Genomic DNA, 26197 nt, shown 5'->3' with positions numbered 1-26197 from the left:
ATTTTTGATGGTACTGATAACAATTCTTTTTACCATTTTGTCCATAATATCATATACTACAGTATTCCTTTTACTTGGTTCAACCAGACCTCAAAGTTCCCTGCCGCCACTATTGCTTCTGACACAGCTACCCCTGCCTTCCCTCATGGGTGCTGTTTTCTTGCCCAGCCACTTACTCCCACAAAGGTTAAAAAAAAAACTATCAGCAATCCTTATCTGATCTTAAGCATAAGTAAGGACTTACCGGAATGATTCACTTTGTTGTCTCACTTGAGCTTGATTAACTACCACGAAGGTCAAGCTGTTACTGCTGCTGACTAACACGAGGCCTGGCTCAGCACATCTGCTCGTCAGGCAGGTTTTCCCTTTTAACTCATCTTTAATTCCCCCTCTTGTAACCCATAGCTCATATACCGCTTCCTCTGTGTAGCTTTCTACAGAGTATATTCATAACCAAACTTAATGGCTCTGGTTTTGAATGCCTTTGTGTCTGCCTTGTTTACACCCTGAACTCTATCTAGCCTTGTCCTGGAGTATTATCCTACTTGTTTTATCTTCCCAGTTACAATGTCTGTTCTTGAGGATGGTTTTATCACCTTCGCAGCAACACAGTGCCTTATCTAGTCCCTTACTGAGTACACAGTTGGTTACAAGTAAATATTGAATAAATGAACCAGAAAGGGATTTCTCAGAATCTGACCCGAGACTATGGCACTCCATGACTTGTTTATAGACCTCATAAGAAATCAGAAAGAAATATGAAAGCCGTTTCTTTGTCCTATTATTCCAGGATAAGACAGGGAGCCCAGAGTTGGTTGCTTCCAGACTTTCCTTAGTGTCTCCCCCACTTCAGTCTTCCAGTAGGAGGCTATTTCTTAGCTCTCAGCGGGGAATTGCACACTTTATTAGGAGCAGCCAAAATCAAGGTGGCTGGAGCAAGTTGGGCTTTTTATGTTTTGGTTTTGTACAGAATTGTGAGGTTGAGCTTCAGGGTACACAGACACTGCAGACGGAGGAAGACGTTCATCTCCTTACTCTATATCGTTCAGTGTGGAAATGGCTCACTTGTCAAAGCACTGAAGTACAACAGTGATGGATGTTTTATAAACATATAGCCATCTAGATGTTTTAGACAGGATTTCGTCTTTCTGTTTGAAAAAACAAAAACAAAAAACCTCTCAGAAGTGCGCTGGTCTTTCAAAGCCACCCTTCAATGAGCATTTAAGGAACAGGGCTATTTTAGCATGGCTATGGACTCTGTTTACACTGAGCGCACCAAGATGAAAATTTTGCCAAACTGATAAGCTCTCACAACCTCTCAGATGATCTTCTTCTGCACAAGCTGACTTATTCTAAAGAAGTCAAATCCTCCTTTCCTTCTCTCTCTCCAGCCTTAATCTAAAAACCTATTAAGCACTCGGGAATATAAATTCCTGTCTTCTCTCTATTTCCTGTTATTTTCCTTCCTCACCTGAAGTCAACTGAATAAATAAATTCTATCTCCCACAAGTATGAGAAGGCGGTAAAACGCCTATACCTGGGAGTACTCTGTTCAGTCGTTGCAGAGGAGCCTGTGTGCATGGCCCGGGCTTTCATGAACTTAATGTAGGAAGAGTAGGTGCTAAGCGTGAGCGACAGTGGAATCTGCAGGCAGGCTTGTTCGGCAGAACACTGCTGAAGGAGACTGGAGACCTAGGTTTGAGCGTTCAAGTCTCTTTCCTGCTGCTAAATAATGCAGGTTTTTCAACTAATCTGTACCTTAGTTTTCCATCTTTGCAAATGTGATCTGTTCCTCCTCTCACTCCCCAACTGTTTTTTTCAACAGTTTTAATTAAGTTATTTTTCAATGCCCCGTCACCTATAAACTTCTATATCAACTACACAAATGTGGTATCTTATTAAACAAGGTCTGGGATAAATGATAAAAAATGTACATATTTGTGTAGATTACTTAATAAAAGAAATCCTAGATTGGAAGACAGAACTGGAAGGAAACTCTTGTTTTGCTTTTTTTCTCTCACCTTGTTTTTCTAGTCCCATCTTTCTTTCTTAGTCCAGCTCACCATCACACCAGCAATTTGATGTGCCGACTTCCACAAAGTATTTGTTTGACCCCATTAGTTCTCTGATCCTCTTAGGTCCTCCACAAGCTCCTGTCATGTAAAGACAGTCAATTTATTTTTAATGGCTTTCTCCTCCACCCCTACACACACACAATTACTCACTCCACACACCCCTACCACAGCCCTCATTTCTCCAACCCTGATCTTTTAGCCCAAGGGAAAGGTTGGAAAGCACCAGATGCCCCAGGTCAGGGGAAGTCGTGGGGAAGGCAAGGGACGAGATCTGCAGCCAGTTGGCTGGGCTGCTTTTTCAGATGATGATTGCCATTTTCTGAGAGAGATGCTGCAGAACTCTCCACATTCACTGCTGAATGGAGGGTGGGAAGCACATTTAAAAAACAGCTGGGCATTTGCAACCCAAGTGGCTATGAATAAGACCTGACTCTGAGCAATAGTACATGCATTTTATATATGCTTTTAGCTGACATTTCTCAAAAAAAGAAATATACCTAGTTGGGAATATAGGATAATTTATCTGAATGATACAAAAAAATATATTTTTTAAAAAATCCACAGACCTAATGTACTGGAAAGAAGGAAAACATCTCTTTTGGGAAATTTTCAGTGATCAATAGACACCTGGCCCCCTGCTCTCTATTTTGAAGAGCCAGGATTTTTTATTTTAGTTAGATTCATTAGAATCTCCACTGAAACAATGACCTTACACCTTATTTCCACAGTAGTGTTTCATTGGGTCTTCAAATAGGCTATTAAATTAGCGCTACTGTTATTTCTGATAAATTCTTTCTCTCCAGTTGTTTCTTTCCACTAGGAATAATCTGATACTTTGGTTAATGTTTTGAGCTCCTTAAAAGACCTTATAGGGAAAAAATTACAAATTACTATTGATTCTTCATTTGAATGCACACTGTATTTTATTTGGGTCATTGTTTTATGTAGTAATATTATGTATTATTGTATCACAGCTTGTTAGTGGTCCAGATGTGAGGTAGTGATCAATGGTTCAATGTCAGCCTTGGAGGGTATATTGAATGAAATTTTTCCGTAACTCAGTGCTGGCCCTGATTCTGATTAACATTTTCAGTGTTAGTTTGAAGTATGGAATAGGGAGTAAGCTTATTAAATATGCAGATTACTTTATATTGAGTAGGGGTGATTATTGACTAGAACCACACTGTAAGAATTTGTAAGGACCTTGACAAATTAAACAAGGTGATTAGAAGTAAGATGAAGTTTAATAAGGACAAATATGTGATAATTCACCCAGAGATGGAAAGATCAAACTCTGGGTGTGTGTGTGTGTGTGTGTGTGTGTGTGTGTGTGTGTGTATCTGTGACAGTTCAAAATTAGAGGATGAAAGCAGTTTCAGAGTGAGTCATCTGTCAATTACAAATTTGGAATGTAGTATTGGTGTTTATAAAGAAAGTGACCCAAGTCACCTAGCAGTATGAAAGTCATTCAGAGCTTTTAAACCACCATGATCTATTTATAAGGTCCGTAAATTACACAAAAAAAATTGCAATAGAAGAGAGAAAAGATGGCTTAGTTAATTACAAAGTAAAAATGGGAGTAATAGATCCTGTGAGTAAAACTAAAGGGATTTAGTGTTTAACTCAGCAAAGAGAAGGCTGAAGGATGAAAATGGAAAAGAAACATTTTATTGCATAAAGAAATAGTGTCCCAGAGGTGGTGAGTACCTGTTATCCGTTTGGCTGAGGACAAAATGAGAGGCTTATGTGAAATAGGAGGATTTTAGGTTAGGCATGAATAAAGACTGCCTGGTATTAAGTTTTCTAAGTCATAAAAATGCCTTAGGAAGAAAAATAAAGTCAGTTTTGGAGGCTGGCTTCTGTGCCTCAAGGAATGTAATTGAATAATGAGATACCTCCAGAAACTCTTTCAATTCTCTGATGTTATGATTGTATTAGGATTCTTTCTTAACATCATTTTGAAATTTGTTGATCCTCAGGGAAATTCATGGGCATTAGTCAAGTCCTTTCTGTATTTTCAATGATACAGGAACATAAAAATCCACTAGTTCTACTGTTGAAGTTTATCAGATTATTTGAGGATATTGTTCTAACATGAATTTTATAATTAGCTGACAATCACTGGTAAACTTAATGAATTTAGGATAATTTCATATTTGTTCATATTGTCCTATCTAAATAAATATTGCATCTATTTCATGGTATATAAGAAAGAAACTGCACAGGAAATTGCAGAGCAATTGAATTCACAGACTACTGGGTCTTTTACGATAGATTCTCGCTTAATTAGTGTATATATCTATATCTATACATACATATATAGATCATGAAAGACTGTTTTAACTAATAAGCCTCTTAAAATAGAGAACAGGTCATAAATGATCATTCTGTCAGCAGGTGGGAAAATACAATGTCTGCCACATATGAGGATTCATGACATGACAGAATTAGTTCCAAGTAGTAATGTGGATTGTCAACAAGTCAAGCAAGACAATCAGATTTCAGATGACTATTTTCTTATATTTATATAACATTGTTATTTTGGAGAGAGTTTATCAATCATCTTTATTAATATGCATCACAGCAGCAAGGACAGAGTGTTTCCACCTTCCTCTGGGTTCTCTAAAATGACCTATCATATCTGCAAGTCTGAATCAAATTCTGAATGTGTGTGGGAAATGCAGGTTTCTCCAAGTGCAGGAGGATGTCCCCTGCATAGTCCATGACATCCATCTTTCTCAAGTGCATCTATTTTATAAAAATTCAGTATTACCTGTGACCATCCTATCTATACTATGTGGCAGGTAGGGCTGCCCCTGACTACTTTCGAGGGGGTGAATATATTCCTAAATCTCTCAGGAAAGACTTGAAAGTCACCTTCTGGGCTGTGATCCAGCATGCCTATCAATACACCATGTAGGGACAGTGTTTGGAAGAGAGCAGTGTCCTCTTCACAAGTATTGCTGCACACTTTCTAGACCAAGCACACTTGGAATCCATGGATATTTAAATAGTTCTTAAAAATAGATCAAATGATTATTCTAAAGAAGTTCAGAGTACAAAGACCTGACGCTGTCTTTCATCTCATTTGCCCTGTTGTACCATATAAGGGCAGGTGTGAGGACATGTGAAGGACTAAGACAGAAGCGGGGAGAGGGACAGAACAGAGGGATTGGAAAGGATGCACCACTTAGGTTTTATTCGAGCATCCCACACGGAGCCATTCTCATCTACCGATCTTCCTCTATAAATCCTCCATATTCTTTGGTCCTCGTATGGCCCCTCTTATAAAGCACCATCTTCTCCAGGGGGCCTCCCTGTCTTCACAAGGAATTCTAGCCCTCTGCCCTGCCTAATATCATTCTAGCTTGTTGGCCTCAGACTTCAAGCTTCTGCTGTCCTGAGAAGGAAAAAATTCTGGCACCAGAAGAGGAAGTAAGACACAAACACTTTAGTGCTAATACTTTCTCTCCACTAGAGATAGCTGTGGCTGGGTCCCTCCTGAGTTACCTTGCCCCATAAATTATACTTGTATGCTATACAATATAATCTTCTATGAAAGAACTGTATTTCTTTCACTAATGTTACTTTGACTTTAATCTTTTTAAAATAAGAAACCTAGCACCATTGGGCTAAAGAACAGTCAACTCTTTCCTGAGCCTGCTTTCATCAAACAGTGGAAGCCCTCATGCACTTAAAATGACTCTCACTGAGCTCTTCAGTGTGGACTGAGACATTTGCACACCAAATTTTCTTCTGAATCAGGGAGTGTTTGAATCCTGCTTACCTCCAACCATTTACCCTTGATACCCCCTTTATTTTATCAGACTTCCTTTCCAAACAGTTTGGAAAACTTCACTGAGGAAAAGAAGCTACTGAGATTCAGTATGTGATTTCTCAAAGCACAAGTGGCCATTGGCTACACTGCAAATGAGAAGATGGAAAGCCTTTTCATTTGCTTTTCCTGCTCTCCAATAAGTAGAGCATTCCTATTCCCAAGACTTCTTCCACTTTATGAAAATACTCAACTCTTGAAAGAAAAAAACCCTACAATTTAATTTTCTTAATAACACTCAGTATTACCAAAGGTGACTATTCTCTCTTTGTTTTGGTGCTTACCTCTTCTTCAGCTATTAAAACCATGAATTATTTTATATTTTTAAATCATTTCAGTTAACAGAGTTAGTTGAGTAGTTTTCTTCACTGTTTCAGCTTGCTTCTGGTATTTTAGTCACTCATCAAACCAACCACTGTTTGTCGGCTATATTTCCACACTACACAGATAAGTGTTCCTCTCAGGGGTAGACGTTCCACTTTCTACTGGGTCTTCTGTCTTCCGGACTCTTGTACTATAACCTCAGCTTTTCCAGATTTTTCTTTCATTCTTTTTTGTTTAATTGTTCTTTTTATTTGCCTTTCCTCTGAATGTATTTATTTTACATCCATGACAAAATGTCTTGTCAAGCAATTCACTGGCGATCTGATAAAGCTTTTGCAGCTGATTTTGATATAGGGGAAATGTCCAAAGTTGTCTTTTAAAAAGTCTTTTTTTAACTACAAAATACTGCTGGCCATGATTAGTCACCCACAGAGTAGCTAGTAACATACAGTAAAAATCCCATTTTTGTGCAGTCCTAGTTTAGTGGGAATGCTGGTCTTTAGGATGAAAGCATTATTCTAGTAAAGAAGAGTCATCAAAACAAATGAGCCTCATTGATTGCTATTTTCCACACCCTGGGCTAGGCTCTGAGTTTGAAGGCGAAGATAGATAGAGGGATGGATGGGTGGATGGATGGATGGATGGATAGATAGATAGATAGATAGATAGATAGATAGATAGATAGATAGATAGAGTCAGCAGTATGTATTCTGATGAGGCAAACAAAGAAATAAAATTTCAAAACACAATGCTAAAATTTGAACATATTCTAAGTGTTAGAAGAGCCCTGAAGAGGCAGCTGAGTTTAAGCTTGAAGGGAAGAAATTCACCAGGAAGACAAGGAAAGATCTTATGCTGAGAAAACTCCTACCACGCGAGGAATGATGAAGTGGTATGTTTGCCCTATAATGTGAATACAGTGAAGAAAATGGTTATTTTTGAAGATGGTAAAAAAAAAAAAAGTGTTTAGGGCAAATTTTTGAAGGATCTTGAATGCTATGGAGTTTGAGTCATTTTCTAAGGGTGGTGGAGTATAGAGGAAGTATTTAAATAAGGCAAGAACAGAATGAGATTTGCACATCAGTAACAGCACTTTAGCTGTGGTGGGGAGGGTGGATTAGATGTAGGTTGGAGTAGAGACGGGGAAAAAACTTAGAAATAATCTTCTAGGTAGAAATGATGAGGGTATTAGCAATGGAAAGGCAAAGGTAGTGACAGATTTGCAAGATGTAGGAGGTAAAATGTGTACAACTTGATGAGAGATGAAATGGGCTCGGGGAGTTAGAGAGAAAGGCCACAGGTGAGAAAGGGGTTAGCTAAGAATGAATATAACTGGTAGGACAAATAAAAAGATGGCAAGTCTAGAAATTATATTAGAAAACAAAGTAACAACAATAACAGTAATAAGTTAATGATTGCAACTACCAGTAATTGAGCACTTAAACAGTAAGTGTCATATTAAAATCTTCTTCAAACCTCCAGATACCTTATTATAAAATTATCATTTCCCCTGTATAATAGGGAAAGGAATTGCAGTTTGGAGAAGTTTAAATAATTTGTTCAAGAACTGAAACTCAGATCTTTACATCTTCAAAACCCCTTTTTTTTTAGAAACGAAGGGTTGTCCCAGTGCATAACTGTTGGGAGCACCTCTGCGTGGTAGGCCCGCCTCACCTGACCACCTCAATCCATTGTCCAACACTTTTTTCTGCTTCTTGGATCTCAATGACACTAATGCTCACTCTGCTGGCCCTCTATTATGGTACATAGTTGGTTTTTTAAGTGTCAAATTTTGAAGCACTTTTTGTGCTTGGAAAACCTGTCTCTGTGCCCTGCCCAGGACAACTCTCAGCTACTGCAACCAGTGAACTGCAGTGGGCACCAGGCAGTCTCTGTATGTAGTTGCTAATGGGCCCTTGGAGCCCCAGCAGTATCTGCTCTTTGGCAGTTGCTGAAATTGGCATCCAGAGAAGGAAACTGGGGAGAGGTTATGGGGGTAAAACATGAACTGAGTTGGAGGACACTTTTAATATACCCCTATGTGTCTGTCTCTCTCTCACTGTCAGCCCCTTTGGCTGAAGCACGCAACGCCTATCCTATCAACCATGTTCCATTTTTTCCCCCTGAAGAAAAATCCTTCTAATGTGATAACTTGAGTTGACGTGTTCTATTCCATTAAAAATGGGATTCGAGTTAACATTCCCCAGAGCTAGAGCTTGCAGCTCACTCTTGTCATTTGTTGGTGTGCATTCCACACCACCGGGCTCAAATGTTAAAAGAGAGAAAGAGGGAGGGAGGGAAGACGGAAGGAAGGGAGGGAGATGCACGGAGAAGAAAGGTTTATGATAGTTTTATTTTAAAATTTGTATAGGTAAGAGCTATTCTCTTATTAAAGGAAAACAGGTAAAAATATGAATGAAAGTTCACTGCAGAGGGGATAGGAATTAGATTTTTAACTACTTGATAGCTTTAGAAATGTAAGTAGCAACACATTCACTATAACACAATATCATTAACAAAGTCATATAAGTGTCCCAAAGAATTTGCTGTGAAGAAAGTTATGACCATTTAGTATCAAAGTTTCATACATTCTTATACTTAGAAAGGACATGAGACATTAATTCAACTCCAATTCATGAATTTCCTCTTTAACAGAATAAAAGGTAATCCTGCCATACGCAAAAAAAAAAAAAAAAAAAAAAATCCATTGGAAATCATTAAATAGGACATTATGAGGAGAGGAATCATTGTAATAATAATCTTTATATAAGGACAATAGATAACTTGATCAAATGCTGATGTGACAGGTCCTCTAATCATCACTCTTTGGGGAGGGCACTGTTACTCTATCCACTTATGGATGAGGAAAGATACATTAACAGGGATGCCTAACATCATACAGCTCACAAATAATAGACCTGCTTGACTTTAAAATCTAACCTAATATCAAAGCTGTGCTATCAGATACAGCTAATATCAGACTATCACATGTATCAAAATTAATTTTCAATGCCTGAAGGGTTGTAAGTTTATTCTTCTCATGGAAAGAGTTTGTAATCAGCCTAGATCCACCCAAATTCCTAAAATTTCCTTCCACAGAAGTACCCTTAATCATACAGTTTCTCAGTGTATGTAATGTTCATGTAAGTAAATATCACTTACCTATCAGACAGTGTTGTTTAGTACCTGTGGGTTGCTAGTCATATGGGACCCTGGTACAAGAAACAGAAGAAGAATCTCAGTAAGATGTCGAGAAAATAAGGCTGATTAGAGTGGCAAAGCATTTGCTTTCTTTTATCATTCACCACTTACAGCTATAGACACTCATTTTTTACTCTGTGTGCATGAATTGGGTTTGGGGTTGGGAAGGGACGGCTCAGGTGTTTGAGATGCGCGGAGTGATCATTTGCTGAGTTTCCTGTAAGTGTATGTTGGTTTTGTATGGGTAGGTAAGAAACCGAATATATTAGTGTGTATGAGTATATTCACAGCTAACTCTTTTCTAGAATGCTCTAGGTTTCCCGTTTTTTCTGAGTCTTGGGTAAACGTTGCAGATTGTTAAAAGAAATGTCAGTATTTGCCAAGGTAAACTTATGTATTAGGTGCTTATTGACTATTTTATAATTGTTTTGCATTTTACAACAATGAGTTGGCATGTCTAAATAATATCCTCTCAGATGTTGGCCTTAAGATAGAATGTCTCTGAGGATTACCACTTGTGGAATAACCTACTTGATTTCTCTTAGGGCTTATAATATAGGCCGTAGCATTTCTGCTGATCTTGCTGTAAAATCTTATGAGCATGAAAATAGCAAAATCACTGCTTATAATAGGCACCCTCCTCTCTTTTGGGCTCCTCAAACAGCCTTCTCTTTCTGTAAAAAGCTATTTGTGCTCACTTCATTTTGCCTCATCTTGTTTTTGCCACCTTTGCTGTGCTGTCTTGGTGTACTATAATGGAATGACACTGAATCAGACAAGCTGTAATTTTTATTGCAAGCATATCTCAAGGCAAATTTATAAGCTGAACTTGATATCAGAAATGAAGCGAGAGGGAACATGCCTTTGTTCTAAGTTACAAAACGCTCTGCTAAATTTGAAATATGTTGAAAATATACTTCCTTTTCCTGACACAAAGACTTCACATAAGCAACATATTACGACGTGACTTTAAAATTCTTTTATGTGTACAAAGTAGTTTCACCATCTAAAAAACTACTATAATGCTGTATTCAGGTTTCAAGCTAATGTTTAAGGTGATATTATGTCACAGAAACTAGATTATATTAAAGATCCTAATACTTGATTTCAATTTTCTTTTCATGGAAAGCTAAGAGGTAGCATTAATTTATTTAACAGTATTTTACTAGTATGACTACTTGATCAAGCCAGTCATATATTTAGATACAGGCAGAAACATTTTTCTTCCCTAGACTATGATCTCGCCAGGTTACAACCTTTTAAAAGTGATGATCAGTACTGATTGCCAGAACTAAGCAACAAGTGGCCAGTCCTGTCCTGGGAGGGCTTCTGATGAATCCTAGCATGGCCTTCTCCAGCCATGCACCTTCAGGTTCTAGAGAGTGCAAGCTCTGTACATCTGCCTAAACCTGCCCCTCATATTTGTAGACATTGAGCCCATGAGGCCCATCATAACCTGTATGGATATGTTTCTTTTCCTTCTCCTGTGTTACCAGTTTAGAGCATCACTAAACAGTGGGGAATATGTTAAAATGTTAATGTTTTGAATATAGTTTTACTTCTACTACTGGAAACAGTAGTAAATAAGAAACAAATTCCTCTTTTGAAACAAAATTCTTATAGCTATACTACTACCAAGATAATTATGGTATGTCCCGGGAGCCAATGCCCTGTCACTCTGCTAGTAGGTTGTACAGTAGCCCCATGTAGCTAACATTTATTCCTGCCTCTGCCCTCAATTATTCACGTATACTGTCACTTTATCTTTTACGAATGGTAGAATTAGCTCAACAGTTGTAGAATATTCCAGAAAATTCTTCCCTTCAAATAGTAAATTTTAAGTGTATCACTTTATGCAGCAGAAGTGTAGAGCAAAAAGAAATTATCACAGTATCACTCATTTCCATATAATATGTAGTATACATCAAGCACATAAAACTCAGCAAAATGTAGATTAAATTTTGCTGAGAGTTACCATTAGGAATTGGCACAAATAGTCCTCTAACAAATACGGCTCATAATGTATCGTTTACAACAGTTTTGCACATGATGGAAACTGGTGACCTGCAAGAATATTCCCAATACACTTGCCCAATGCTAGTGCTAGTTGCAAAGACCCCCAGGAAATCATCAGCAAACGCCATCTGGAAACAGATCAAAAGGTCAGAGGTCTCCTAACATGAGATTCATGGCCCATGGTTATGGAGGGCTGGTAGGTATTTATTCTTGTTCAAAATATGCTATGGTGTTTCAAAGCATCTGCTCCCATTCTCAGAGGTTAGTGAGTTTGAAATGTGCCAGCATCTAATTTTGAATAGTATGCCAAAAATACGTATTTGTTCTTAAATGCCAGTCATTAGAGTTGAGCTCCTACACAAATTCAGTGAGTTCTGGTGAAGAAGTGATTGGTTCTCCAAGTTAGAAAGTATAGAGTGACTCAGAAATTCAAATATAAGGAGACTGACCACCAATTTAGAGACGAATAACCTGGGACAAGTAGATATCATCTGTAACTCAAAGATTGATTTGAAAATCCCAGAGCATTGTTCTGTAAAAGAGAAAACTGAAAACATATTCAGCTTTCCAGAAGAATGAAATTTATTCTGTTTGAATCCAAATGGAAGTCTCTCTCTCTCCCTCTCTCTCTCTCTCACACACACACAGATAGACACAAGACACTTAAAGCCAATCTAGCAAAAGAAATATAGAAATAAGAGTCAGTATCTTGCAGTAGAAATAATACGGTTTTTGGAGCCAGTCAGGTCTATGTTTGAATTCTGTCTCTATCCCTCACTGACTGTGCCACACTGATCTAGTCCTTTATTCTCCCTACTTAGGTTTCTTGTCTATAAAATGGGTGAAATAGTTCTAAACATGAGGCATTGCTGGAAGGATAATGTATGCCAGTTGCCTGGCAAGTATGTAATAGCCACTCAATAAGTGATGAATATTACAAGTATGAATTTTTAAGTATACACCTTCCCAAAACATGTTGTTTATGCAAAATGTAATTATTTTATAAAAATATTTATGACTTGCCACCTAAAAAAACATAGGCTTGAGGCTTATAACACATCGAAAATTTTAAAAAATTAAATGATTATATGATTATCTAGCAATATAATTTAATTTGTCTTTGCTTTGATGGATTGCTAGATTTTTTTTTTTTTTGGCAGAGAAGTTTACCAAAAAAGCATTGTCCTATCACCAGAAATTTCCACCTTTCCTTCAACAGTGATTTTTGTCTTGTCATGTTCCATGCAAGTGCCACACACCCTTATAGTATTTCTCCTTATATATTACATCTTAATATGAAGAAACAACAAAATAAGAAAAGCAATTTGAGATTTGTATTTACATGTTTTACTTTTTGCTTCCACTTGAAAATATTCAGTACTCTTTCCTGTTTCTCCTCTGCTCCAATTATCAAGGTCTCTCCAGGACCTTTCCAAGCAAACCGATATCCCTTACGGGACGGTCCTGGACTCTGCAGTGTATGAGCATGTTCGCATGAAGGGAATGAATCCTTTCGAGAGGGACAGCATGTACTCCCAAATGTGGCGGATGATCAACCGAAGCAACGGATCAGAGAATAACGTTCTGGAGTCCCAAGCCGGCATTCAAAAGGTATAGCCATAGTTTTTCACTCAGAATCTACTGCTTTTCCCCCCATATTGGAATTGCTAACTTGAGTTTAATTTACTTTCTTCTTAAAATTTTAACTTTAACATAGAGTTTTCAGTTAAATTATACCTTCTACCGATTTAAAGATTTTGAGGTGATGCATTGCACCAGTAGAGAGAATTCAAAGCTTTCTGCGGTGTATCTAATGGATCCTTTTCCAATGGAATTCCAAAGCTAGAAAACATGACTTGGTGTTTTGTTCAGAACAGGGTCAGGGATTTATACACATGAAGACTTGAAAAGGCTTCTAAAAATCTCATTCCAAATACTATTCAGATTATCCAGTTTTTTCATATGACTTGGTATTTTCTACACTGCACTTGTTTTTAGATGGAAACTTTATCTTTACTTACAATTATGTGAAGTTCTCTGCGTGAAAGCTAATCTTGTCAACAAATACATTTTCTACAGATGTCTGTTTCTATTTCCAAAAGTGAAAATCTTTGTTTATATCTGATTTTTATATAACCATCATTTAGAAGTTATTTAAAAAAAAAACATTTAGAAAGTAGTCCTTTGTGTAAAACACATGAGGCTAATTTTCATTCTGGGCTGTGGTTTATAAACATGTATACAGAAGTAACTCTTTCTTCCTCGGGATCCATCAAAACCTCCATGAGAGAATTGATGATGTTTTTTTAAAATTATCCCAGTGGTTAGCACAGTGAAAATCATCAGAATTGACGTTCAACAAGTAAGTATGGGATGAATGACTGAATGACCAGTAACAGCACCAATGGTGGCATACATCTTTTCTCCATAACCTTTCACAGCAGAATAATTTGGATTCCAAGTCAGAGTTCCTTGTTGAAAAGGCAGACTCAATAATTCCATGTTGGAGAACGCTCTGATAACTATAAAAAATTATTCTGCCACAGGGTCTAGCATTATTCTGTGCCTTTTCATATGATATCCTTTATCTGCTACCACTATTGCTATGGTTCCCTAGAGTCAGCCTAGTAATTTTTGCAGTAACTATATTGATACCATTATTTTAAAAAACTGATAATGCTGGCAGAAACCTCTTTCCAAGTACTAATGATACCTTTAAATAAGTGAATGCCCTTGAAATGTTAGCAATAGCCTCTAACTCCTTTACCCTTGTTATAGTAATCCCACTTTCCTAGATCCCAGGTATTGATCCTAAAATAGTTCTTGCTTCTGTCAAGAGGCCCATTGGCTCTTAGAAGTTCTCCATGGTATCCTCCAGTTCCTGAGGGCCTGGGAAGGGCAGTGGAGAGTGTGTGAGTGAAGGGACCTTATGTTGTCTGAGGGAGAGAGAAGGGTAGATTTTAGGATTTACTAGGTACTCACAGGATGTGAATGAATTTAAGCCTCAGAAAATATTATAAATGGTTTTTGGAAGAGTTACTTTCCTTCTTATTGTCTACTGTTAAAAAGAATGTTGTTTTCTCGAGGATAAGTATAAGTTGAAGTCCATGATTTGTAAAGAACTTGGGTTTACAGGGGATTGTCATGATTCATTTTTATCTGTCAAGAAGATCACTATAGCTGATGTTTGGAAATTGGTAAGAGTATGAAAAGAATGGAAATAGTGAGGCCATAAGAGACTGGTAACTTTCTGAGGTAGCCAGTCAGGTAAATAAGACCTTGTTCTATGCTTATGGTCTTACACACACACACACACACACACACACACACACACACACACACACACCATTACCCTTCATTCTTTATATTAATACAAACTGGTTACATTTCCTACATCCTGGTGTTTCCAAAATAATATATAAATCATAAAGATATAGGACATCAACTGCTACACCGAAGATTTAAGTAGTCATAGATGTAAGATATTCATACATATCTTCTAAGGTCTTCAGTGTTCTTTATGAAAACTTCTTTTCCAAGTTATGTACATACAGGTTCCTACATTTTCTGAGTTTTTTTATTTTTTACCTTTTTATTATTTAACCATATGGAATTTAACTAGACATTTGTGTATATGTAAAAATAAACAGTAAATATCCACACTGAGACAATTCCAATCCAAGATTCTGTGAAGTAGATAGAGGTGTTTTAGACTCAGCTACTGACCATTTTGCAGCATGTGCTGAGAAATTTTACTTATTCTTTAGGCTTTCATGTTTCTTTGTCTTTAAATATGTAGCCATTCCATTGCCTTTTAGCTTGGGCTAGTGTTTCTTATGCTGCTTTTAAATGTCATACTTTGTCTTAAAGAAATTATTATGAAGACTGGGAAGAACTCTGGTCTTAGAAAAAAACTATCCGGTTTTCTTTCCTGGTTCTTCCAGTTCTTAGCTGTATAACTTTGAGGAAATCACTTGGTTTCTCTAAGACTCATGTACCATCTGTGAAATTATCACAATGTAAGAGTTAAAAGCCTATGCTTTGTAGGCATACAACCTGGGTTTGAATCCAGTTCAATTTTTTAAGTAAAATGTGGAAATGTGATTAGTTGCTTTAGTTACTTAAAATCTCTGGGGCTCAGGGTTTTTATCATGATGATAAGAATTTCTATCTCATATGGTTTTTGTCATTATTTAATGATATATATATATAATGTAATATATATATATGTAGAAGCATCAATAAATAGCATGACTAGAGTAATAAATTTATGAGATGATCCTGAAGTTTACATGAAAGAATGTGTATATATGAGTGATTTGTAATTACAAACCTTTATGATTTGTATTTCCTAAGGTTAACCTAAAATTATGACATAGTAAAAAGATAATGCAATAAAAGAAATAGAGAACAATTTCTATTCCCTGATAGTCTGCTGATAAAAGAGGACTTAAAACTGCAAGTCAAGTCCCCAAGTATTTATTATACCACATTTATTAAGTTTTCTGATTTACTAGAGGGGTAGGGAAGAATCCCGTGATTAATTTATAATGGAAAATATCAGTGAAATTTGTCTATTGTATGTATTTCTTTCAACCAAAATCAGAGACAGCTGAAAATGGATTAGATAGAGATTAGGTAGTAACAATAAAATGTTTTGGAGTTCAGTTTTCAAGGTCTTGGCCAGCTTTTATTAAAACACAAAGCCAACCAAGCAGCAAACAATAACCTTCTCCCCTGCTCCAGCTCACTGGGGGTTGATGAGATTGAGAACTGTAACACATGAAATGCGGCTCTGATTCTTCCTCTAGCAACCAGTCTGGCACATCTCACACAGCAGCTTCCTGTTCTCTGTCATTGATTTCTAATTTGTGCAGGCAGAAAAGACCTCCAAGGTCTTTTAAGTCAATATTCCACAAAAGGCCAAACTTCTTCTCTAGCACCTTTGACAGGAGTTCATATGTATAGTAACTGCCTTCCAGGAAAGTCTGCATCACTGTGAAAACAATCCTCCTAATCCAATTGTAACTTTAAATAGATCCCATCAATGTCTCAGGTTGTGCTTGTTCTTAATTGTGTTATTAGTCTCATTAAGTTTCTCTTACTTGAAGATAGACCCTGGTCCCTTCTAACATCTTTGTTCCGCTCATATCAAAGAAACCTGTATAAATGAGGGTTAAGTAAATGAGTTCTGATCTGCTATTCTTAGGAGACATTCACCTGTACCAAACTAGCCTAATTAAACTAGAGTAAATGCGTTTCTGTCTTCTTCTTCCTAGGATATTTTGCATAAGTAGGAAAAAATGTGATTTGAAAAATATAACTGAGTTTTTAATGCATCCATTTGACATTTATTGGGCACATTCTATGAATCAGCCAGTGTTTTGGTCACTGGAGTGAGCATAAATGAAAGCAAAATGCCTTTGTGGACTTTACATTCTAGTAGGAGGCAGACAATAAGATAACTAAAATATGTTGTATTTCAGTAGCATTAAGTGTTAAGGAGGAAAATGGAGTAGGAGAGAAAGAAGGGGGGTATGGAAAAGGAGATGGTCTGCTTTGTTAGATCAGCTGACCAGGGAAAGCTTCATTAAGAAAGTGACATTGGAACATGATTTGAAGGGAGGTGGGGGAGACAAAGGTGTATACCTGGGTGAAGTGTTTCCAGGCAGAGGGCCAGCCAGTGTAAAGGCCCCCAGGTGGAAGCATGCCTGGATATTCTAAGACTATGAAGGAGGCTAGCTTAGCTCCAGAAATAAAGGATACTATCAGGAGTGTAATGATGCCAGAGGGATAGAAGGCCACATGGCAGGGAAGAGGCATATGATGTAAGGTCCTGTTACAGCATCATCCTGTGAACAAGCAGCATCAGCATCACCTAAGAGCTTGTTAGAAATGCAGATTCCTAGGCCCCCGAGCCCCTCTGAATGCAGATCTCATTCTGACAAGATTCCCAGGTGATTCATGTGCACACTAAAGTCTGAGAAGTGATCATTCAGGGCCGTATAGGACATTCTAAGTGGGCTTTCAGTCCATGTAAAATATGAAACTTAGAAGTATTTTGAACAGAAGAGTAAAATGATTTAACTCATATTTTGACAAATCATATGGGTGCTGTATTGAGAAAACCTGAAGGTGACGATGTGAAGCTGGAAACCAGTTAGGAGGCCATGATGGTGACTCGGCAACATTCTGAAAATACACCATTGAAAAAAAAATTTTTTTAATAAAATGAAATGAAAATACAGCATTGAAAACCAATCCCTGTTAAAATGCAAATACATCCTGGGAGACTGATTATAAGTAGCCTTTAGCATTAGCACATTAATGGAATTTAGTTTATCAGATTATTTTTGGAGAGATTCGGACACAAGACAGGTAATTTTTGAGAAGGAATAGAGAAACTTCTATGTCACAGTTAAGAATCTTACTAAGAATGAAGGATTAGTTTGTTGCACTGAAAAAGAAGTTCCTGGTTAATAAGAGGGCAGTATTCATTTCTTGATAACATGTTATAACTCAGGAGGTGAATAACAAATTATTCTAAAACCTCAGCAATAAAGACTACTAGGGAAAAGAAAGTTGGTATTAATAGGTTTAGAGCTCCTATCCTAGCCAAAGGATCTCAATGGTAACTACATAATACTTCAGACTATGTATTTCAAAGGGGATAGAAACTGATGGTTACTATGGCAACAGGAAGTAGGTAGTGGTGCTGGCAACAGCAGTATTCAGTCAGAGAGATAGCATCAATTTGTAAGGCTGTCTGCTTATGTCCCAGAGCAGTATGCGGGAAAGGAGAACCAACAAGGTCCAAGGTGGGCATCAAAGCTCCAGCCAAGCCACTGGGCTTCAGGGCCTAGCTTAATCCTAGCTGGAAAACTGGAGTATTGAAATGAAAGCCAAAACAAAAGACTAATCATATCAAATGGGCCAATAATAAGGATTTTGGAAGACTGGAGCAGAAAAAAATTCCAGACATTATGCAATGGTGAAGTAAGCCTACCCAAAGTATTCATCTCTGGCTGAAAATCTGGATGGACTGAACCTGTTGTTTTACTTACTCATTCAGAACATACTCATTGAGCACCTATTATTTACCAGGAACTGTTCTAGGCATTGGGAGGTATAACAGAACAAGCAAAGCCCTTACTCAAATGGAAATTATATTGTAGTAGAGAGAAAACAATAGATAAGCACATAAATATGTACAATAAAGAAAAACTGGAAGGTAAGAATGAAAGGAAGGAGAAGCAGAAAGGGGGATGTTGCCACCACATAGTGGGTGCTCTCAGAAGGCATCTCTGAGAAAGTTACATTTGAGTAGAGACCTGAAAGAGGACCATTTATGAGCCATGAAGATAGTGGGGAGAAAAGGGGGACAACAAGTGCTCCAGGCAGAAGGAACATTGCAAAATTCCCGAGGCAGAACCTAGTTTAACAATGTGGCTGGAGCAAGGTGCAATGGGGGGCAGGGGGCAAAGGGGATGGTAGGGCAGAGGATAAGAAATAAGATCAGAATGGGAGTTAGGCAGGATGGATTCCATTAAGAATACTGATGCTTAGATCCCACTAAAGTTCCAGTTGTGTCTTTTTTGAGATATTATTGACATATAATATTATCTTATTTTCAGGGTACAACATACTGATTTGCCACTTGTATATAGTGTGAAATGATCACCACAGTAAGTCTAGTTAACATTCGTCACCATAGATACAAATTTATTTTTCTTGTGATGAGAATTTTTGAGATCTCTTCTCTTAGCAACTTTCAAATACACAATACAGAATGATTAACTATGGTCACCATGCTGCACGTCACATCCCCACTACTTATTTATTTTATAACTGGAAGTATATGCCTTTTGACCCCCATTACCCATTGTATCTCAACTGGGGACTGGGAGGCATCTGAAGGTCTTAAATCCTCTCAGGTGACTCTGATTCACATTAAAATCACAGGTACAATATTTTGAAGCCGTTTAAATGACTTTGGCTTTCACTCTGAGAGAGGAAACCAAGGAAGGGTGGGCAGAAGGGTGACATGATTGGACTTATTTTTAAAGGTCCACTCTAGGTGCTGTGTGTAAAGGGGGGGGGGGGCTGGAAGCAAGGAGACCATGAGGAAGCCACCGTAATAATCCAAGTGAGACATGATGGGGGGTGGACCAGAGTGGTTATGGTGGAAGCGGTGAGAAGTGGTTGAACTTGAATATATTGTGAAGGCAGCTCTGACAAGATTTTCTAAAAGACTGAATGTGGAGTATGGAAAAGAGGAGTTAAAGATGAGTCCAATGTCTTTGGCTTCAGTAATTGGAAGAATGAATTTGCTATTTACTGAGATTGAGAAAACTATGGGAAGAGCAGATTTAAGAAGCCAAATGAGAATCAGCCTTTGGCATGACAGATAATAGGAAATGCTTATTAATTATCTAGACAAAGACGCCAAGAAAGTTGCTGCATATGTGAGTTGGATGTTTAAAAGAAAGTTTTAGCTGGAGATAAATGCTTCGGGATGACTGAAATAGAGTTTTCATTTTAAAGTCATAAGACTCAATAATATCACTATGGATGTGTGTTTACCTAGAGGAGAAAGATGTCTAAGCATCTGTGACAATTTAATATTTAGAGGAGGGAGAGATGAAAAGGGTATAAAAGAGTTAGGGAATGACCAGCCACTGAGGCAAGAGAAAAAAAAAAAAAAAACGAGTTCTTATTAAGAAGCTAAATTAAAAAAAAAGTTTCAAGGAGATTCAAATGAACAATTGTCAAATGATGCTCAAGGATCAAGTGTGATGAGGATTAAGAATTAATGATTTATTTTGTAGCCAGTGGTCACTGGTGACCTTGACAAGAGCAAATCTGGGAGAGTGAAAGGAGCAGGAATTATAATTAGATTGGAGAGAAAAAAAAGAGTGAGAACCGAGACCATGGAGATTCTGAGAATAGGCACTTTTTAAAGGGGGTTTTCTAAAAGAAAGTGCTGAATGTGGGAAGGGTTCCTGGGGTGGGATGTGAAGTTGGGGGAAATTTTTTTTATGAAAGAAAATATGCTATGTCTGTATATTGATGGAATGAAATAGTAAAGAGGGGAAAACTCAAGATGCAGGAGAGAGAGACAGGAGAACTACTGGGATTCAGTGCACAAGTGGAGGGTTTGGATTTAGGAACGCAATCCATCCGTAGTAAGAGGAGAGAAGTTAGAGCATACGGCATACATTCAGATAGGTTGGAAGATATGGTGGTGGGAGACCTTGGATGTTTATTTCTGACTGCTTATTTTACTCAAAGAAACGGGAGCCAAGGGCATCACCAAAATATAAGCAGCAAGATAACGGTCCTGGAGATTTAAAGAAAGAGAAGCTAGGAATGGCTGTTCTGAAGAATGGGAGGGACAGTAGACTGGTGAAGTATAATGGAGTTCCTAGACAAGACTAAAAACCTCTTTGAAACAGTGGTCATGATTGTAAGATGGGACCCATCAGCATGATTGTGGGTTTTTCTCTATCCTCTCTATCTTCAGCTGCCTCAATATAAGTGTGGGGTCAAGAGAATAGATTTCACCAGAATTGGTGTTTGCCAGATAAGCATGGTAGACGACAATGAGGGAGTTGAGAATATAGGTAAAGAAATGATCTCTATTATGAATCACAGAATCTGAGCTGTATAGGAAGAAAGTGGTAACACAAGGGAGATTGAGGATACCAAAAGCATGGCATGAACACTGGACTGTGGGTCTGGATAGGACTGAAGAATTGTTGCAGTCAGTGTCAGAAGAACAGGATTGGAAATAATAGGAAGTTGGCTCTGGGATGACACATCTGATATTGAGATGATGAAGAGAGTGCTGGCATTAGAAATGATATGACTTGAGAGTGGGTGGCTGAGGTGGGAGAAAAGACACACTCTTTGGAGAAGGAGAAGCCAAGAGACTGAGAAGTCGAGTACTGGAAAATAATGTCTACGTGAATAATCACATCACCAAGAATAACCACAGAACTAGAATTTGAGGGTGATAGGGAGGCAAGTGATAAAATCTTTCAGCAGGGCTAGAGGAGTGACACAGAGTCAGCAGATGACTGCAGTAAGAATGAGCAGCAAGTAGCAGAGTCTGGTAGCATGAGTTTCGAAGCGAGAAAGCTTCAGAGACGAGTCTAGAATTAATTCAGGGGCAAGGAGGACACCTACCCTGATCCAGTCACAGTGGTATGAATGTCATCGAAGAAAAAAATAACCACCACATGAGAAGACCAAAGGCAATGTGGTATCCCCAGAGTTCTGGCAGGTTCCACTTAGCAGAAGAAGGTAAAAGGAGATTTCATAAAACAGACTGAGGGTACAGACAGGGTAACTGTGTGTCCTGGTTTGGGACAGCCTTGATTTTGCCAGGTATCCCACTCTCAAGATTATTCCCATCAGAACAATAAACTGCATCATCGTCTTAGACACAGGGTTCATGGGGACCATAGGATTCCGTAGAGCAGAATGGAAGAGTCTGGAGAGTTGGACAGGGATAGGAAAATTGATCAAAACCAGGAGGTGCACAGATTCAAATCATTAACAGAGGAGGAGTGACCTGGGAGGCTTGGATTTTTCATGACGACAGCCCTCAGAGACCTAGAAACAGTATGGACTCTAGGCTTTAAACCAATTGGCCAGTTGGTAAGTGTGAGGTGACAGGTGGTGTGAGCATGTTGCCAGGAGCATGGTGACAATGGCGGGGCAGAGACCTGACGAAGAGCAGTCTCACCAGGAGCTGAGAGATTTGATGGCATTGCTGCCTATGGCTGAGGGATGCTGGGAAAGGTAGCAGCTGACTCGCTAGACTGAAGGATAAAGTGGGAACCAAGTTCATAAAAGAAAGAAAAAAAAGACTGTGAATAGAAAACAAATTTCAACTGTTATTTAGTTTTATGTGTAGTAATTTTGGGTCTTATGTCCCTCAAACCATTGTGGAACCACAATGGCCATATTCTCTCCTGGTTGTTCCATTCCCCTTCCCCTTAGAGCTCTATAGCATCACTTGGCACTGAGTAAAAATGCCAAAGTGGATGACAGTTTATGTGCCAGCAGCAGAGAGAGGGAAGAGCTCACTTGAGCTTCAGTAATATACGGGCTAGGGGCATGACCTTAGCACTGGAGTTAGGCCCTTATCACAGAAATGAATAATCAGACTGAACACAACTTGAGGGAAAAACAAGACAAAATACTAAACAGCTTGAGTCTATGAAAATGCCAGGAGTCCTGGGCTGTCATTCCACGGGGCATAGAGATAGCAATGCATTTTCTGTATTTGCCCTTTTGCCAAATGATTCAAACAAATATATGATTCAGTTTAGCACTTCACCCTGCAGCTGGGAGCTCAGATCTCACTGGCATATTTTCTGCTCTCCAGAAATCAGAGTTTTGAGCTCTGTGTCAGTTATCACACAGTGAAAAAGAGAACCAGTGAAAGAATGAAACAACACACAGAGATCATTTCCAGCAGCCCTGCCAACACATTTCTGATGCCTGGGATTGGGTGTTGGTTTTGTTTATTTAGTATTTTTTTTAACTTACTTTTGTTTCTAATAATCTTCATAGATGTTTGAAATCAATTAGTCTTGATTAGATATTTTATCAAAGAGTAAAGGAGAAAACTGAAACTGTATACTTCTGAGACTGTCCTATGCATGTTAACTTTAGTTATACTATGCCAGGTCTTATAGCACAGGAAGCAATCTGTAAATAAAGATTTTTTCCTCGATGCCCGGGAAATATATTTATCAGTAGATAGATTCTATAAATTAAAGTGAAAATAATAAAGTAGTGTCTTGTGTATATAAAGATGACACTACTAACCCACCATTATCAGAGCATGTACTTTTAAAGTTGCTTTTTTTATATAGTGATTTAATCCATGATGAAAGACGGACTTTCTCCAATTCTTCTTTTAATTAGTTACATTCCATTCCAATTTATCTAGTCATTCACTCATTCCTTTAATCAACAAACATTTATTCAGTGGCTGCTAAGTACTGGAAGCTCTGTATTTTAGGCACAGAGGATGCAGAGGTGGATTCTTTTCATGAGGCTGGGGCAGTAAAATGCTGAATAGCACCTACCCCGCAGAGAGATGTCCACAGTGTTATGAGGACACAGAGAAGGAGAACCGAGCATAGCCTGGGGGATGAGGCTGGTTCACATCACAAAGGCTTCCTAAAGGAAGTAATGTCAAACTTAGAGTAAGTGGGACTTAATCGAGTAAAAGAGAAATAGGAATAAGTAGGATGGGGAAGAGAGCCTGCACAAATGCATGGAGGCAAGCAGAGCAGAGTACCTGCAAGAAATGAAACTTAGATATAAGGTGCTTGTCTTAGTCAGGAGAAATAGGATCAATAGGATACAGGTGCATATAGTTATAATAGATACAGATAGAGATGCAGACACAGACATATATATTCTATATATAGTTTCATGTATATAATGATAAATATTTGTAACCTATGTATATAATTTCATATATATAATACACACATATATGTGTGCATATATGTATATACACATATATATGTGTGCATATATGGGTGTGAATATACGTTTACATATGTATGTGTAAACACACATACCCACACACACAATGACATTTATTATAAGGAATTGGCTCATAAGATTACAGAGTCTGAGAAGTCCTACAAACTGCTGTCTGTGAGCTGGGGACCCAGAAAGCCAATGATGTAAATTCTAGTCCGAGTCCTAAGGCCTGAGAACTAGGAGTGCTGATGGTATAAATCCCAGTCCATGGGCAGGAGCAGGCTGATGTCTTGGCTCAAGCAATCAGGCTGAGAGGGAGGATTCAGCCTTCCTCTAAGTTCCTGCTATACTATTTCTACCTTTCTGTTCTCCTCTCACCCTCCACAGGTTAGATAGTGCTCACCCACGTTGGGGAGAACAGTTTGCTTTGCTCAGTCCACCAAGTCAAATGCCAGTGTCTTCCAGAAACACATTCACAGACACACCCAGGAATAGTGTTTAACCAGGTATCTGAGCATCTCATGGCCCAGTCAAGTTGGTGCATAAAATTAACCAACACAGTGCTCCAGTGCAGTGAAGGGGAAAAGAGATGTAGTCTGTGCTGTGGATCAGAGACACCTACTGGGCCCTGTATCATCTGAACCTGCTAATTGAATGTCAGTTCTTTTAACTAAACGAGCAAAAAGGTGTGAAAAGAATAACCAAAAATATTTGAAAAGGAATTTCTGGATTGGAAAGAAGATATAGCCACTTTGGATCTCAGTTTTCTTCCTTATCTTTAAAACTGTGGAAATGGAATAGATGAATTCTGAGATTTCTTCTGGAGTTAATATTCAATAAGTCTTTGGACCGTATGTTTTCCCACTTTCTTCCCTGAAGTTATCGTAATTAAATTGTATTTTATTTTTTCATTTTTGCCAAAATGATGAATGGAAAATTATTTTATTTTTATTTTTACTTTTCTAATTAATAAGTTGAACACTTCTTCAAATGTATATTAGCTCTTTTACATCGTCTACATATTGCTAAATTATTTCTTTTTCCCCTTTTTCTATTGACTTAATTGTTATTATCAGTTTTATACCACCTTAAAAATATCGATGGTAGTACTTTGTTTCTTTTGTTACTCTACCTTTAGCCCTTCAGGCTTTTCTATTCCAATCCAAGCTCACATCTGCATTTACACTGTCAGTTAAGCAGATGTACTGGCAGGCAAACACGATTTAGTCAGGTCCTAATATAAATCCACATGCCCAAGTGTACACTTCAGAAGACAACATTTCTTTTTGCCAGGCGGTGCTTTCAAAGAGCAGCATTTACTTTTCGAAAAATGGGAAAAGCTAAATGGTTATGTAAATATGCCTCTAAGCTGTCCACTGTTTGCTATCTTCTTCTTTACCCCTAAGATTGTTAACATAAATAAGAATTTTATAAAACTTAGTTCCTTGGTGAAAGGACTCAAAGTTTTTGAAATGTTTTTCTATGGACATTTCTAATTAAGACATTGGACTTTCATGCCGGTGTATTTGTTTCCATTACATTAAGCTGTAGACCTTTAACACATACTTTGAATTTTTAAGGTTTTTTCAGAACCCCTCCTTTCCTCAGTAAGAGAATTAGGAGCCTATGTAAGTTTCATTTATGTTCTTGTGGGTCCCAGACCCTGGATGTCCTTTCATATCTTCAAAGGGTCCCTTCCTCTCACTCTTACTAACGTGTTGTGTTCTACTATGATTTTCTTTTTCTCACCTGCTGCCTACACTTCTTCTGCTAAATTTATAAATTTATAAATGCCATGATTAGTAGCATATCCTTTTGCTTTTTCATTTCTCATAATAATTGTCATCTTGGGTATTACAGCTTCTGATTACAAATTTCTCCTTTCTTATTAAACATCTATAGATCTATTATTTTCCACATTTAAATCAATATGTTTGGCAAAATCCTTTAGGGCTCTGTTGTCTGGCATCAACTCAGCCTGAGTAGTACTAAAGTTTCAATGCCTTGATAGTTTTTTGGGGCAATAACTGTATTACAATATAAAACCATACTTCTGTTTGGTAGACAATAACCTGTATTTCTGTGTTTTCGGTTTTCCCTTTATTTCTTCTGTTACACATGATATGAAATACTGGAATGCAAAGGTGAAAAACAGGTTTTAAAAAAGTCCATAACTGAGGATGGAGTTCCTCATTTTATGTCATGAGGAACTGATTTGTGATGTAATCTGAAC

The 26197-nt window shown here is 37.9% G+C and overlaps 1 protein-coding gene across 3 annotated transcripts in view; it reads left to right on the top strand.

Annotated features, from left to right (window-relative positions):
• The window catches only part of GRID2 (glutamate ionotropic receptor delta type subunit 2), a 1267385-nt gene that overhangs the window by 1054310 nt on the left and 186878 nt on the right, over positions 1 to 26197 (top strand). For all 3 annotated transcript variants that reach the window (XM_064484830.1, XM_064484825.1, XM_064484834.1), the window contains one exon: positions 12867 to 13062. In XM_064484830.1, coding sequence (XP_064340900.1) covers positions 12867 to 13062 — 196 coding nt within the window. The remainder of the gene's footprint in view (positions 1 to 12866; positions 13063 to 26197) is intronic.

The sequence above is a fragment of the Camelus dromedarius genome, chromosome 1 (genome assembly GCF_036321535.1).
Source record: "Camelus dromedarius isolate mCamDro1 chromosome 1, mCamDro1.pat, whole genome shotgun sequence".
NCBI classification, from domain to species: Eukaryota; Metazoa; Chordata; class Mammalia; order Artiodactyla; family Camelidae; genus Camelus; species Camelus dromedarius.
This window is presented reverse-complemented; position numbering and strand designations above follow the sequence as displayed.